Source organism: Peromyscus maniculatus, chromosome 6 (assembly GCF_049852395.1).
Source record: "Peromyscus maniculatus bairdii isolate BWxNUB_F1_BW_parent chromosome 6, HU_Pman_BW_mat_3.1, whole genome shotgun sequence".
NCBI lineage: Eukaryota > Metazoa > Chordata > Mammalia > Rodentia > Cricetidae > Peromyscus > Peromyscus maniculatus.
The window spans coordinates 9,761,312-9,777,899 of record NC_134857.1 but is presented as its reverse complement, the minus strand read 5'-3'; the positions used below and the strand labels follow the sequence as shown (position 1 = coordinate 9,777,899).

Sequence of the window (16,588 nt, the reverse complement as noted above, 5' to 3'; positions counted from 1 at the left end):
GTTTAATTAAATCATCATCCACAGATCCCAACAGGAGGCTTAAGAAACAAACATCTTAAACCTTAGAAGTAGTAGAAAAAAAGTATAGACTTAGAGATTCAACAGATAGAGTATTCTAGGAAAAGGGCCAATTCTATCAAAAGCTTCTTAGTCTATCAAATGCTAAAATTAACCAAATGATAAACAGACCATATGTAACTTCAATACCTTTGCATACAACACAATGAAATTAGTAATATGGCTACTTTAAAATGCAACTCATTATTTAAAGTGTGATATTTGCCCTCAGTATTAGAATCCAAGTTAGAATTTCTCCAAGAATGAATAGAATTTCTCTTAAGCAGCATTATAGTTTGTTTTTCCTTTGAAGTGTATACTATAATTATTTTGGAGTGTATGCTATAATTATTTTGGATTGAACACTATTATTTTTATTACAATAAATGAATTGCCTTATTTCAAAGTTACTGTTTGTAAACATGATAATGAACTAAGTGGATATGGCTCAGCAAGCTTGCTGTAATTTCATTTCAGGGGTAATCTGGACTCCACAGCCATTTTAACTCAGATGCACATATCTACCCACCCATGCTATATATAATGAAAAAAATGTAAATCTTAAAAAGAAAAAAATGAGAAGACTATATGCTCACTCAAAAATAATAGAAGTTTTAGGAGAAACTCAGAAAATTAGCATTTTTCTTAAGTCCCTTGGTTCCTATTAATAAATGTCACTTCACTTTGTATGTGACAGGATGAACTTTATACAGTAGATCTTTAAGAGATAGAACAATGGAAAACTTTAGGGAAACTCCCCTTTAGAGAATATTCCATCACCCAGGAATTTTGCTTGAATGGAAAGGTTTCTATATTCACAGTTTGTTATGGCTGAATGTTGTCCCAGTCTGCAGCTGGGTGTAGCTGGAGTTTTCTCCAGTCTTGTCTGTCCCACGGTCAGGACAAATCTCTCTCACCTGCCAGTCCCACAGCCACTCAGACCCAACCGAGTAAACACACAGAGACTTATATTGCTTACAAACTGTATGGCCACAACAGGCTTCTTGTTATCTAGTTCTTATATCTTAAATTAACACATATCTATTAGTCTATAAGTTGCCACGTGGCTCGTGGCTTACTGCTACCTTACATCTCGCTTTTTATGGCAGCGTCTGGCAACGTCTCTCTGACTCAGAACTTTCCAGAATTCTCCTCTCTCCTTATCCCACCTATACTTCCTACCTGGCTACTGGCCAATCAGTGTTTTATTTATTAACCAATCAGAGCAACACACTTAACATACAGAACATCCCACAGCAGCTAGGTCATCACGCTCCTTTAATTCTGTGCTGAATGAAATAGTTTTATTCTGCTTCTTCCATATTGTTGTTGTTATACATGTGTTTAAAAATACACAAACTAGTATTTGCATAGCTGGAAATCTTGAATGATTTGTCCAGATTTTCTATTTTATAAATGGAGAAAAATATGAAATCAGATCTTTAGATGCCAACTGCTTTCTATGAAATTTGGTACCCAGGCTGGACTTTTCATTTTGGAGCTTTTATCTTATATCAGATTACAAAGCTTTTTTTTTTTTTTTAGCTCACATATCTTATATTGTCATGAAGGCTCACAATTAGGTTATGTATGCATCTTGAGAATTCTTGAAACAAAAGCTTAATTTGAGCTGTCATTTAAATACCAACTAATATACTGGAATAGAATAAATTTACTTTAAAACTTAGAGTATTTGCCTTTCTATTCAAGATGTTAGCAGAAAATACAATAGAAATGCAAGTTGATCATGGGTAGACATATCCTTCCTTATTGGTCAACTTTATTCAGATCAGAGAGCATGATGCTGAGTATATTTGGAAAAGACTTTTTCACACAGACAGAAAGATGGGGCACGTCCAATTCTCTTTCTCCATTGTGATCCATGTAGACTGTGTCATGAGCAGAATATCAGACCTTTGATTAGAGTGTGCATTTTCTCCTAGGCTTGCTTTACTTGGTACAACATGGTTGTGCTAAACACACCAGATTCATCACTGCACTGTGCCTTTGAGATAAAAGTATTGCAGGAAAGGCCACTATTCCATATCCATAAGTATTTTCATATGATGACAACAAAATTGAACAACTCCCATCATAGTGAATGTTCACTCCATTTTTATTACTATTATAAGCTGGGAATGTCAGAGAACGTCCTGATACAGAAGTTGTCTCCCCCACCCCATGGACTCTTGAGCTGACATATTGACACTATGCCAAAGTAACTACTTCAACAGATTTCTTTCCCAATGACCTGACTGGATTTCTGACATCAAGAGGGAAGCAGGAAGGGCTGAATACTTGGGGTGTGATAAATGGGCTGACTTCAAATGTGGAGTTCTTGAGCTAAAGTCTGCATTGTGACACAGGGGAAGGACCCATCACACAAGGAAGTACAACTAAAGGATTTTCTGACCTTGAAATTGAATACTTTAATTTACAAGCCATTCAGAAAAGCCAGATTTTTTCTTTAATGTAACACAGACACAGATACACACACACAAATGCATGACAGAGTCTCCCTTCAAGTGATTTGAAGTAACCCCATTAATTACAAAACCACTTCCATTCTCACAGGAAAGACCTGGGGTAGCCAGGGTCTCCATGTTTTATATTTTCATTTTATGGACAAAGGAAAATTTTAAAACAACTTAAGATTTTTAATCATATTGAATGCAGAAACAGTTAACTAACCCAGAATGAACCATTTCCAAGGAAACTGACCTTGTTCAGAGTTGTGGCTGACTTTTTAATAGACATCAAAATGGAAAATTGGGGAAAGTTGAGAGCAGGTGGTTAGTGAAGACCTTTGCTTTCATCCAGGAGGACTTAGTGGTACCATCACTTGCTTTTGTAACAGCTCAAATATTAAGGGAGGCTCTGGGATTCCTAATCACTGAAGGTTAAGAAAAACTGTCTTTGGCACCAAACACATTTTTCACATTGATTCATTTAAAAAAAAATATGGGTTATTTTGCATCACTTTGGAAAACCAATGGAATTTTCTTTATAGTTACCACCAGGAGAGGTAAATGTGCTAAGAAATTGGTTAGACTTTTAATAATCACTTAGTAAGTCTTTAATTGTGTTGTGTTAAACACAACATGAGGCAATGCTATCACTTTGTAATTACTTAGCTTAGTGAGATTTATTTAAAACATTGAAACTCAGTATCCAAATAAACCAAAGAGCAATGAAACAACCCCAAATGAAACAAAACAAAACAAGTCTACTGGAATTGCAGTATTCCTACATGGATAGTATTTTTCAAATGTGAAGTGTTATTTTAGCTTTCATGTCCACAAGCCTTGTGAAATATCTTCTAATGTGTTTGCAATGCTGTGTCTGTATTTACTTCCCAGATGCAAATACTGTGATAGATCATTCAGCATTTCCTCCAACCTGCAGCGACATGTCCGCAACATCCACAACAAGGAGAAACCGTTCAAGTGTCACTTATGTGACAGATGTTTTGGTCAACAAACCAATCTTGACAGACACCTGAAGAAACATGAGAATGGAAACATGTCTGGTGGGTCCCCCGTGGTGTTATGGGGAAAAGATGACTTACATTTTGCATTGTGGAATATAATTATGCTCTTTCGTCTTCCATCCCATTTCAACACTAAGATCTGATAGCACTCTCGACATTCATACCACATTTCCCTTGAGTTTTTGAACCATGTGAATGAGGCAATCACTGATGAATGAGAATGTGAGAGTCCATGGTCTTGTTTAGGTTATATTTCCATCCAGCTGGATTTATCTCAACAAGCAATCTCAAGCAAAGACAGCCATGACCCAGACTGCACAGATATGAGTCAGAATTTCCTAAATTGCAAAGAATTCTCTTTCCATCTATTCACAGGATATGTATTCTAAGTGTGGCAAAATCCCTGAGTGTTAACCTAGAAATCATGGTCTCTGGGGTAACTTTTATATAAGACTAGGAATCGGAAATGAATATGATCAGAGCAACATGCAAAGAATGCACAGATCTTCTGGTTTTGTTCCAAATTGTCCTCTAAAATTAAGTAACTGGCAACCCCACCTGAGTCCCTAGCCTTCTGTGATGGCAAACTTGTCAACATATACTTAACAGAAGAGATTCTAGACCTTTCCTTTGCTTTTAACAGTTAGACAACCAGCCAGGAGCTGGAATTTGTCTGCTGGTGTCTCTGGACAGAGACAACCTGTGCAATTAGGAGGATGGTGGGTATGTACTGAGTTCAAGAAAGAGGGCTTCAGAGAAGGAAAAAGAAACATTTGACAGCCAAATCATTTTTCTTGAATAGATTACTTTGTTCATCCTTTTAGGTTGTAAGCAACATTGTGTATGATCTTGAATGGTAACAATGTATACTATTCCTCTTTCTCACACCCAAAGATTCAATCCTTGTTTTTAAGTGTTGGATTTTAGACTAGTCCAATGAGGACACCATAGAAAAATATTCTATGTGCCAAATATTCTATATTATGTATTCAATGTTGTTTCAGAGAAAATAGAAAGTTAGAAAATGTGACTAGTCCAGGCATATGGCTCAATGGTAGAATGGGTACTTGGCATGTGCTGGGTTCTTAGTTTGATCCCTAATATTGGAAAAAAATACTTGTCAAAGTTGAATGTTTGGTTTTTAACCAGATGATTTCTTTAATGTGAGGCAAAGTGCTAACCCCTGGTTTTTATTATAGAAATGGTAATAATGAATAATAACAAATAATAATAATAATAATAAAATTACAGATACATCATGGGAATACATAAGCAGCATAAAGTCTGTTTGCGTAAGACATGGCCATACATTATGTATTTCCAATGGTGTGAATTTATGTAAACCAATACAGCAGTTCTATGACACAGGCATCATGACTTTAATTTTGCAAAGAAGCTGAGGACCATCCTATAAAAGTCAGATTCATTACTGGCGTCTTCATGTTATACCAGCCTCTGGGTTGTTTCTGAGTCTACTCATAACTCCTTATAAGAAATCAAAGTATAAAATGCTAGGTGTGGTTTCATCCTTCACTTCGTCACATACATTAATACAGCAACAATAGGCATGTGCTGATTACAACCAGGAGTTGTGTGTTATGGCAGAATCTGTATATAGGATTTCTATAATTCCTTAACCTCTCTTCTTATTTGAATAAAAACAGTCCCATGCTCCAGAGAGATGAGAACAAGCAGGTTGAGAGAAATGACAACTTTGATAGGTCTTGGTGTACCAGAATGCTCTCAAGGGACTCTCATGAATATGTACCCTAAGTTGGAATTGCTTGTACTCCCATTGAAAAGGGCAAGTTCTGAAACATAGTACTCCTCTGGTTCATAAGGAATGAAGTTCTAAGTAAGTTGCCAGATAACTAGTGATCTTCTCATAAAGGCTTTCTCTCCTACCCAGGTACAGCAACGTCATCACCTCATTCAGAACTAGAAAGCACAGGTGCAATCCTGGATGACAAAGAGGATGCTTACTTCACAGAGATCCGGAATTTCATTGGGAATAGCAACCATGGTAGCCAGTCTCCTCGGAACATGGATGAGAGGTAAAGTAACTCTTGCACACTCTTCTGATCTCATGTGCCCAGGACTAATTAATGCTGATGCTGGTGGCTGGTGTTTATTTGAATGTACAGCAAATAGTTATGTAATATTTTATGTGTAATGGTTAATTACTATTTTTCTTCATCGTGTGTGTGTGTGTGTGGTGTGCATGTGTGTACTTTTAAAGGTGCAGTGGTACCCATGCACATGTGTGCACAGGCTGTGGAAGCCTGAGGTTGAAGTCAAGCACCTTCCCCAATCATTTGTCCACCTTATTCTTTGAGGCAAGGTCTCTCAGTCAAACCTAGAGTTCACTGATACTGCTAGTTTTGCTAGCTTGCTCCCAGTATCCTTTGTCTCTGTCTTCTGAGGATGGAATTATAGGTGGGCCACCATATCCACCCAGCATTCATGAAGGTTTTGGGGACCCTGTCTTCTTGCTTGGGCAGCAAGTGCTTAGCCATCTCTTCAGCTCCGTATTAGTTAATTTAATTTTCATATGACCTCATGAAAGTGACTGCAACTTTACCAGTAAAAGAATGGGGACATCAAAGGTTAATGACTTGCCAGAAGCCATATAAATAATTGATGAGATGAAACCTGGCCTATTTGGTTTGCAGCCCATTTCACTAGCAGGCAGTTCTGCTTATCTTGACATCTAAATAAAATATTTTATCAAAATTTCAAAAGCCAGCAGGAAACTCACCATAAAGATTCAACTGAATCAATCACTGGTCATTGTTGGCTATTACTATATGCAGTACAGTGTTAACAGATAATTCATGGCACTTTTCCTTCTGCATCTCCATCTTGTCTCTCTCTCTTTTTGTATCAGTATCAATTTGTATATGGATTGCATATTGATTATTAGTTCAATATATTTGCACAGAATTTATTTGAGAACTTTCCAATTAAGAGCCAATTGCTCCTCTTATACTTTCAAACAGGCAGGGATGTTGGCTTTAGTGGACACAGCTGCTCTTGAGTTAGTATCATCACCAGTGTCAAGCACATCAACACAGAAGTGAATGCTGCCGATAATCACTCATTCACCTGTGCTTGGCCTTGTACATGAAGTTAACAAAACAGTAGTTTGACAAAACTTTCCTTGTAGTTAAATTTCCTTACCACTAAGTTATAACTAAGTATTTGGTATTGAAGAACTACCCTTCTCTGACCATAGCCACCCTGGAGAATATGAGAATATTTTAAAATATCGTATAAACCTAATTGATGAAGACTACGTTACTTTATTGTGTCACTGTCCTTCATTTCTTATGTTGGTAAAAGCCAAGACAAGTCATTTTAGATAGTTCTCTGAGGAAGCACACTTCAGATAATAAATGTTCTAACCAAACAGCAAAACACACAACTGCTCTTGTTCTTTATTTTGTGTAACGTAGTTAGGGAAAGGAGAAAGAATGACTCTTTTCAGCCTCTAAGAAGTCATAAGAACTACAGCATCTCCTGGTTGAATGTATCGTTCCTTCCACTTGCTTCTTTGTGTGTGTGTATGTGTGTGTGTGTGTGTGTGTGTGTGTGTGTGTGAGAGAGAGAGAGAGAGAGAGAGAGAGAGAGACAGAGAGAGAGACAGAGAGAGAGACAGAGAGACAGAGAGACAGAGAGAGAGAGGAAGATGAGTTCATTGCTCGGCAGTACAAAACAGAGCTAATAATAGACATTATATACATTTTGAAGCCTGATTGTGTAATACAAACAAGAAAGGCTAAAAATCACCATTGGTTCCGAAAAGTGCATTCAAACTTGATGGCTCTGAACTTGTGATTCTGAGGCTGCAAAGCTGCAACATCTGGCTTCAACATGTCTAAACACAGAAGTAGAAGTTGAATCATTTGGCTTTTCCTCGCTCTGCACCCATCAGGCTACTTTTGATGAATAATTTATCCCTATAAATTGCCACATTTGAAAGCCTAATTAATAAATACATTTTCTTAATCATGTTGGCTTTTGTTGCTTTTGGTTTTCATCCATGGACTCTTTTGTTCTTTTACTTTCATTTTTTAAAATAATAACAATTTTCATCCGTTCAAGCTAGCAAGTTGGCAGTGTATCTGAAAACTAATAGTTTATGTCTGTGAAAAATATGTTTTCATCATTCTTTTTGGTAAAGAGGTTAAGAGGTTGTATAAAATGTTCAATAATGATGTTACTTTTTCTGGTCAAATGCATTTGTACTTTGCTTCCATCATCTCCAAGGTTGGTTCATGTATGTATTGCTTTAATTCTCAGAAATCTAAACATTAAGTTCTACATATTTTTATATGGGAATTGTTATGTATGCTTTCTGTCTTCCATGGACTGAAAAATCATTTCATTTCATGTAGAAGTATACTTGCCTACAACAGTAACTGAAGATTCTGTGAGTTTCTAATATAATAACTAGATAAAGGAACATGATAAGAAAAAAGATTATCGATGACTTAGGGATTAGGATGCATGGGTGCCTACAATAGCTGATATCATTGCATACTTTCTGAGCCTGATCAACCTCTCTGACTATGTATCTTTCAAAGGCAACTCCCTCTTTTATAGTTATGTTGTAGTTATTAATATTTTAGTCTTAAAACAAAACTTACATCCAAGTTTCCCTCATGCTGATGGTCATTTTGAAAGCCTCCTTCAGCTTCACGCATACCTTCAAATTCCCTAAGCGGAATTTGTATAGTAAGTTACACTTGAATCATCTATTGCAATTCTTTCAAATGTAAACAGAAATATTACAAAGGACATTAAAGTCGAAAAAATGATTGTTTTGCATTGTTAGCTGTGCTTGCTAAGTCAGTTTTAAAAGATGTTAGTTTACTTAAATTCCTAGTTGACTTACCGTCTCTGTGTTTTCTTGGAAAACAAAGAACTCTTTTGTTGTTAGACAATTTAGGATCATTTAGAAAGAGTCAAGATAAGTGGGCTCTCAATAATGTCCAAGCTTGAGTATTGTATCCAAGTACAGAATATCACAACTGTCACTTAGGAACAGTAAATATCAATTGCTCCTTGGCAGCTTTGTTCACATTGTCTTTGGTTTTCCAGATTCAGTGTGTGTGTGTGTGTGTGTGTGTGTGTGTGTGTGTGTGTGTGTGTGTGTGTGTGTAAGCTATTGTCTGCATTGCTCGGTGATATATTTTCCAGAAATCAATTACTTTAAATGGGGGGTACTTAAATGGTAATTATGTACATTATGCAGAGAAAACATTCATGTGCTTTTATATAGCACACACCATATCATTTATCAGGAATGATAAGAAATCAGAGACTGGGGTTGCTTTTCCTGTTCTGCCAGAGGCTGCATTTGTAGCCTGAATAATCATCCAGTTATTTTTGTCCTTGTTTGTGCCTCTGTGAAATCACATTATTTTCCCAAGATTGCAATGAGGCACACACAATACAAATTTCTTTTGTAAGTGCTGAATATTTGAACTATTGTTAGGGAGATGATAAGAAAACTAACTGCATGTCTAAAAATCAAACCAGCAATTGATCCTTTTTCTGTTTGTGTCTTTGAAAGGATGAATGGCAGTCACTTTAAGGATGACAAGACTTTGGTAACCAGCCAGAATTCTGATTTACTGGATGATGAAGAAGTAGAAGATGAAGTGTTGTTGGATGAGGAGGATGAAGACAACGATATTCCTGGAAAATCCAGAAAGGAGCTGGTGACAACTAATTTAGATGAAGAAATCCCTGAGGATGACTTTGAGGAAGCTGGTGCCCTGGAGATGAGTTGTAAGACATCGCCAGTGAGGTGAGTGCTTCGCAACTTTGCAAGCCAAGCAGCAGTGGTACTAAGCTTGGTGGACTGTGGTGCAAATTCTTCCTGCTCTGCTTGGCTACTGGAAGAATGTGTTAGAGTATGAGGAATTTGTGTGTAACAAATCATTTACATTCAATTTGACCTGCAAAAGGCACACACAGTGCATCAATTGGACAGAGAGGAAAGTGAGGTGGTAAGGAACACAAGCATGTAAACACGTTAGTGTTTGTGGAACACTGATGGCCCCAAAGCAGGAAGGATGTACAAGAATTACACAAGTGCTTAATTTTAAATTCTACTTATGAAGCCTAAAGAAAAATAGACATTTCATCATGATTGAATCCATTCAATAATTGACTATAATTGTAACTCAGATGTTTAACATAAATTTCATAGATGATAGATTTTTAATTGGAAAAAATTAACTAATAGTTAAGGTGAAGGTAATATATTTTTGTGATGATAAGGTGTACTGACTGAATATTTTTCTAACTGACTTTACGTTGAAAGAAGTTTTCAAATGTCTGACTTCTGTTCCCACATATTGTTGGCTTAATTTGTCAATGACTTTACTTCAAATATATGCTTGAGTTCAGTCATTAAATATTAAAGAAATATATTAAGATATGGTATTTGTAAATATTTTTTAAAATAGCAATTTTTGCATGTTGCTTTACACAACAATACATTATGAAGTTTGACAGCTATTAAGATAAAAATGAAAATAACTTGATGAGACAAGAAACTGCAAAAGAAAACCCAATTTCTGTGCTTTTCCATTGGTTCATTTTAGGTATAAAGAGGAAGACTATAAATCTGGCCTTTCTGCTCTAGATCACATAAGGCACTTCACAGATAGCCTCAAAATGAGGGAAATGGAAGAGAATCAATACACTGATGCTGAGCTGTCTTCCTTTAGTCCTTCTCATGTGCCAGAGGAGCTTAAACAGCCGTTACACAGAAAGTCCAAATCCCAGGTACTGACCCTGCTGCAGTCCACATCACGGAACACTGTGCATGCAAGCGTACAATTCTTTGATGAACAGAAGCAGATATTGTCACTCTGTAGTATTCTAGAATCCAAGCAGATTTGGTTGCTTTGTTAATGATGTTTCTGGTTTGACTCTGTAGGTGATCAATGATAAAGTTAACTAATGCAGCCATTAACATGTAAAACTGCATTCTGCACCCCCGAAACTTCCACGGCAAACCTGACATGCCTTGCAGTTCCTTGAGTTTGCCTTTAGTTCTTTCCCTTATGTTTAGAGAACACACACACAGCTTAGTTCTCTTGTTAGCTCCAGGTTATTCTCTGATCATTCTTATATCTATAACTTCTGTTAACATACTTCTGTTCTAAAATTATTTATTTATTTTTCTTTACTATATGTAGTGAATTCTGGTGTATGACTCATTCATTATCCATCAGATAATTAAGTCCAGAGCTTAGAGCTAAAGTGAAGACCAGAAATAAAATGAGCTACCAAAGATCTGCACCAACGTAGTGACAGACTGAAAATAAAGCCTGTCAGTATGTACTGAGTGAATGAATTGTCTCCCGATTCATAACCTATCAGCACATGGTAACAGAAAATTATTCCAAAAAAGGATTCACAAACACCAGTTAAAAGAGCTTCAGGTTTTTATTAAAAGATAAAGGGAGCCAGTAATTGTTTTATGACTTCTACACTCAACTGAATGTTCATTCAGACCATTTTTAAAAAGACAACTTATATTTTTGTCATGTTGGTTGAGCTGTTTAGTTCACTTAGAACATTTTGGAGGTGGCAAGACATATCAAAACAAGGGACCATATTAGCATATCCATTTCATTATGATTTCCTATTCCTTGAGATGTATTGGGCTGGTCTTAATAGTGATATAGTAAAATCTCAACTAAGATGTGATGATTGCTGATTAGGGACATTATGTCTGCAGGATAATGTAAATTGTTTGTAATCCTGTAATTCAATAAAAAGTTTATGATATGATGTATGGAAATAGAAAAATAAATATTCTTTCTGAATTGGATATAGACAGCCTCTATACAGTGGGCTTCTACAGCCAATGCCATCTTGGCAGAAGCATGTAGGTTATTGACAGACACCATTTCCTCATTGTAAGAGAAGGTCAGAGAAGCTATCTTTTTTTCTCTGACTCCATTGCAGATCTAAGCTTCCCTCTTTTCTTTCCTTTTCTTTATTTCTTTTTTTGTTTTTGTTTTTTGAGACAGGGTTTCTCTGCGTAGCTTTGTGCCTTTCCTGGAACTCACTCTGTAGCCCAGGTAGCCCAGTCTGGCCTTGAACTTGCAGAGATCCACCTGGCTCTGCCTCCCTAGTGCTGGGATTAAAGGCATGAGCCACCACCACCCGGCTTCTAAGCTTCCTTTCTTTTACTTCAATATGCATACTTATGTGTGTACATGGGTATTCTATCAAATGCTTGTGCAGACTGACTTTATCATGAGGCACCTTATTCATTAACTTGTCATTAGTTCCCTCATTCTGTGCTTTAGCAGCTGTCCCTTTGGTGTGGAAGAACTGGGCAGTGATCCCTGTATTTCAGTTGCCATTTGATTTCTGAAGAGCACATGCTTTTTGTCATATTTTTTTTATAATACGAAATTTATAGTGCTATTCTCAAGCATTTGTATATCAACTCTTTAATTTTTATAATGATTGAATCCAAAATCATTGATCAGTAAAATAGTGACTTTATTTTGCCATGGGCATTTCCTTGAGGGAAACCACATTCTACAAAACTATCTTCCTAATAGGTATCAGTTTGTATGAAGCATACTAAGCTGAGTACTGTGTTTACTCTACAACCGTTGTAGACAAGCGCTATTATATTTTATGGTTGTCCCTACTTTGTATATGAAAATTTAAACTCTAGAGATAGTGTGACCTCCGTAATGTCACTATAAAGGACCAGGACTCAGTATTATTTGTCCTTAATTCTTCAGTACTTATCACAGTGCCTGGTATAGAGGAATGCTTAAGGAATATTAGTTGAATAGACACTGGGATTTTTGTGCAAATCCAGAAGGCAACTCTCATACATAAAAATCAAATGTGGCTCAGTAACTAAAGCACTTGCTATACAAGCATAAGGACATGAGTTTGAACCCCAGAACTCATATAAAGAAAGCCAAATATGGTGGCAGAAGGGTCCCTGGTACTCACTGGTGAGTTCCAGACCAGGGAGAGACCATATTTCAAAACACAAAGTGTACTGTACCTGATGAGCAATATCTAATGCTGACCTTTGGTTTCCACACAAACACATGCACATACATGTACATGTAGCTCCCATGTGCAAGCATGTGTACATGCATGTACACACACAAATGCACACAAATAGGAAAGCCAAGTGTGTGCATCGAGAGCAATGACCCAGCAAATTAAAATCAGCCTGTAATCTAAGCAAATGCCATGGTGAGGGAAGAAACCACAGGCTGGCCACATGTCTCAGCATGACTCCCCAAGATGAAGTTCTACTGAACAACAGAGGCATTTGTCTTTGTTTACAGACACTGGAATGTCTTTGGCAGGACTTTAATGATTCCACTTCAACAGCATTTTGACAAGCAAGTTTAGCAATGGATGAGACCCACAATAGCAAATCAACAGTGAAAAGTTCACTCACAAGTCAAGACCAAACACTTCATTTGAATATTTTCCTTGGCAGTGGGTGAGGGAATCTCTGAACAGTTATTTAGAACTTGGCATGATCACAGGGAAGAAAGAGTTGCTCCTGACAGAGAACCTCTGTGCACCTTCCACCCAGTGGACTCACGAGTAATGGTTGCTTAGGATGTTGTTGGGTTTCATACTTGTTTTTTTTTTTTTTTCCCCCTTGGTGGAATTTACTTGAGCTCTCTCATTCTCGAGGGTGTTAGATGTCTACAGTAGGTATTTCAAACAGAAAGGGGAACTTGAGAAAGGATACTAGATTCAAAGTTGGGCAGGAATAAGGTCTAGTTTTGTATAGTTGAAAGACTGTGGGGTTCTCATTCACTTTCAGGAGTTTGGGTTACAAGGTTCAAGAGTCAGACCATCTCCTCTGTGGTCTGGCTAAGGTGAGCACTTATGTCATTTTGATAGAAAGAATAAAGTCCCTCTATCAAACATACTCATGAAGGGTGCTTCTGTCCAGTCTCTTGTGTTTTCTTAATACTCATGTTTTCTTAATAGTCTTCGAGTTAGATTTGCTGTTTTTGTTTAAATGTCATTCACTGAATCTCTCCTTTTCACTCCAGGCATATGCTATGATGTTGTCACTGTCCGACAAGGATTCCCTTCACCCCACCTCCCACAGTTCCTCCAATGTGTGGCACAACATGGCAAGGGCTGCAGCAGAATCCAGTGCCATCCAGTCCATAAGCCATGTATGACATTGTCGAGGTTGACCAGCGTGGGACCAAGTCCAACAGTAGCATGGCTCTTTCACATAGAACTATTCACAAGACTGCTGAGCAGAATGCCTTATCAACCTAAAGGGTCACTCATTTAAAGTCTGGTGACCTTAAACTGAATGATTAAAGAAAAAGAGAGGGAAAAAAGGAAGCTATTTATTCTCGATATTTTGTTTTGCACAGCAAGGCAGCTGCTGACTTCTGGAGGATCAATTAATCTAAAATGATTGGAGATGAATGAAAACCTCACTGGGGAAGGCACCTTCCATTCTCCTGTCCTAGGGCATGGGTGGATGAGAGGGGCAGTTGAGATGGCAGCATTGATGATACAAATGAACACTCCATAGAAATCAAGTTCTGCTTTTTACGAAATCACCTGATGGGATTGGGAACAGTTGCTTTTAATTACCAGATTTATTTTTTTCTTTTATGTAATTTAACCCTTTGAAGATGGAAGTAGTCAGAAGAAATGCACAATGATTATAGGAAATAATAGCAGGAGTTTTTGTCACGCCCCCCCTTTATCTTTTGCCTTCTTAAGTACATTGTTTAAAATTAGGGAAAAAGGGTATGTGTATATTGTAAACTATGGATGCTCATGCTCAGAGAGGACAAGTCAGTGATGTAACCTGTTCATCACCTGTACCTCTGTACCACTAATACAACGTTTGCCAAATCTTTGTAATAACATCTTAATTTTAGACAATCATGTCACTGTTTTTAATGTTTAAATTTTTTGTGTGTTGCGTGTATCATGTATTTATTTGTTGGCAAACTATTGTTTGTTGATTTAAAGAGCACTGTTCCTGTCAGCCACTATTTTATGATGTCTGAGGCACACCCCTTTCTGAATTTCAAGGACCAAGGTGACATGACCTGTGTGTGGGAGTGCCCAATAAGTGTTTGGCTTTTCTTAACATTCCTTCCTTTTTGTTGTGTTGTTGTTTTGTTTTCCTTTTTAATGAACTAAATACAAATAGATGCAACTTAGTTTTTGTAATACTGAAATCAATTCAATTGTATAAATGATTATAATTTCTTTCATGAAAGCATGATTCTTCTGATTAAGAACTGTACCCCATATTTTATGCTGGTCGTCTGCAAGCTTGTGCGATGATGTTATGTTCATGTTAATCCTATTTGTAAAATGAAGTGTTCCTGACCTTATGTTAAAAAGAGAGAAGTAAATAACAGACATTATTCAGTTATTTTGTTCTTTATTGATAAACCAGATTTTTTTTTCTTTTTTGTTTGTAATCTCATTTGGAAATAATTGGCAAGTTAAGGTACTTTCTTCCAATGCTTTGTACAATATAAACTGTTATGCCTTTCAGTGCGTTACTGTGGGAGGAGCAACTAAAAAAATAAAGACTTCTAAAAACGATGAAAAATAATGACCCCCCGCCTCGTGTGCTGTTTTCTTTGCTCATGCAATTTTAGTTTCCTCTGGCAGCCAAATGATCTAAAGATATGGTGTTGAAGACCCTGATGCCCTCACAGATTTGGGAATGTAAGCATGTTTGCCTGGTTTTGAGATGACACAGCGATAGATCTTCGCCAGCAGTGAGGTCTGCTGCTTGTGGTGAACTTTCTTCATGGTGCGAAATCAAGACCCATAGTCCACGCTTCCCAGCCCTGGCATCACTCCAGGTCTGCAGTACACATCAAATCAGGACAGAGAGCAGCCTACAATAGTGTGTGTCACAGGGAGCTTCCCTGGTGTTTGCTTCTTTATTCCTGCTGGTGTGTGTGTTCCTGGTGATCGAATCCAGGGACTTGATACTCACAGTAAGCAACACTAAAGCACTGAGCTATATCTTTTACCCTTGACTTTGCTTATAGTAATATACTTACTGTTAAACTTTGTAAGTACAGAAGCAGCATTTATTTTTCCTTATGTTCCCTTTCAGATTATGTTATTTTTCATATATGTGTAAGTACTTGCATGTATGCATCATGTACATGTCTGCTGCCCAAGATGGCCAGAAGATGGCATCAGATAACATAGAACTGGAGTTATAAGTGGTTGCAAGCCTTCTGTTGTGGGTGCTTGGAACCAACCCCAGGTCTCCTGCATATATTAATGGTCTATGTCATTGTGATATAAGTGTACATTCAGAAATAGATAAATTAATTAACATGCACTTTATGACAAGAGTAATCTATTCTTTAAATTTCAAATCTGCAATATACCATTATTTTTACTACTGCATGTATTAAATAATTGTCACTATTAAGTGTACTAAGTAAAGCTCCTGAAATTTATTCAAATATAATTTTTGAAAACTCCCCAAAAGTTCAAGAACAATTAAGGAAATATATTCATTCTTAACTTTATTTTAAGATGGCTGTTATCTACAATCTTATTTCAGAAAAAAATAAAAGTAGTTATTCTTGCAATTACTTATGCAAATGTGCTAAAGATATATATATATAGCCATTGCTCAGTTAATCTGCATAACAGGAAGACAGGCAGTTGCCTCCTGCTTTGCAGATGAGGGAACTGGAGTTCAGGGTTGACTCACTCCATGCCATTAGCTGGGTGAGAAGTGTGGGCTATGGAGGTCACAGGGTCTTAGACCCCATATTTCATGCAGAGCAGAAGAAATGAAGTATTCCAAAGGTGAAGAAATGTATCCCATCAAAAGTGCAGGCTTGCCTCCCTGAAAATGTGCCCAGGAGACACTGAGGCGGCTGAATCTTGGCTACAAAGAGTTTGAAAGGTGTCTGCCAAGTACTTGTTTCCGGGTTTAAAAAAAATTAGTTCATTAAGGCTGCCATGTTTTATTGATACTCATGG

General features: G+C 37.1%; 1 protein-coding gene across 13 annotated transcripts in view; it reads left to right on the top strand.

Moving 5' to 3' along the window:
• Mecom (MDS1 and EVI1 complex locus) overlaps positions 1-15,182 on the top strand; it is a 562,596-nt gene extending 547,414 nt beyond the window's left edge. For 9 of the 13 annotated variants that reach the window (XM_042278917.2, XM_042278912.2, XM_042278910.2 and 6 more), the window contains 5 exons: positions 3,417-3,586; positions 5,457-5,601; positions 9,126-9,362; positions 10,165-10,348; positions 13,633-15,182. In XM_042278917.2, coding sequence (XP_042134851.1) covers positions 3,417-3,586; positions 5,457-5,601; positions 9,126-9,362; positions 10,165-10,348; positions 13,633-13,767 — 871 coding nt within the window. In that variant the 3' untranslated portion in view covers positions 13,768-15,182. The remainder of the gene's footprint in view (positions 1-3,416; positions 3,587-5,456; positions 5,602-9,125; positions 9,363-10,164; positions 10,349-13,632) is intronic. The other 4 variants (XM_042278915.2, XM_076573900.1, XM_076573901.1 and 1 more) reach the window with 1 other exon arrangement.
• The last annotated feature ends 1,406 nt before the right edge of the window (positions 15,183-16,588 follow it).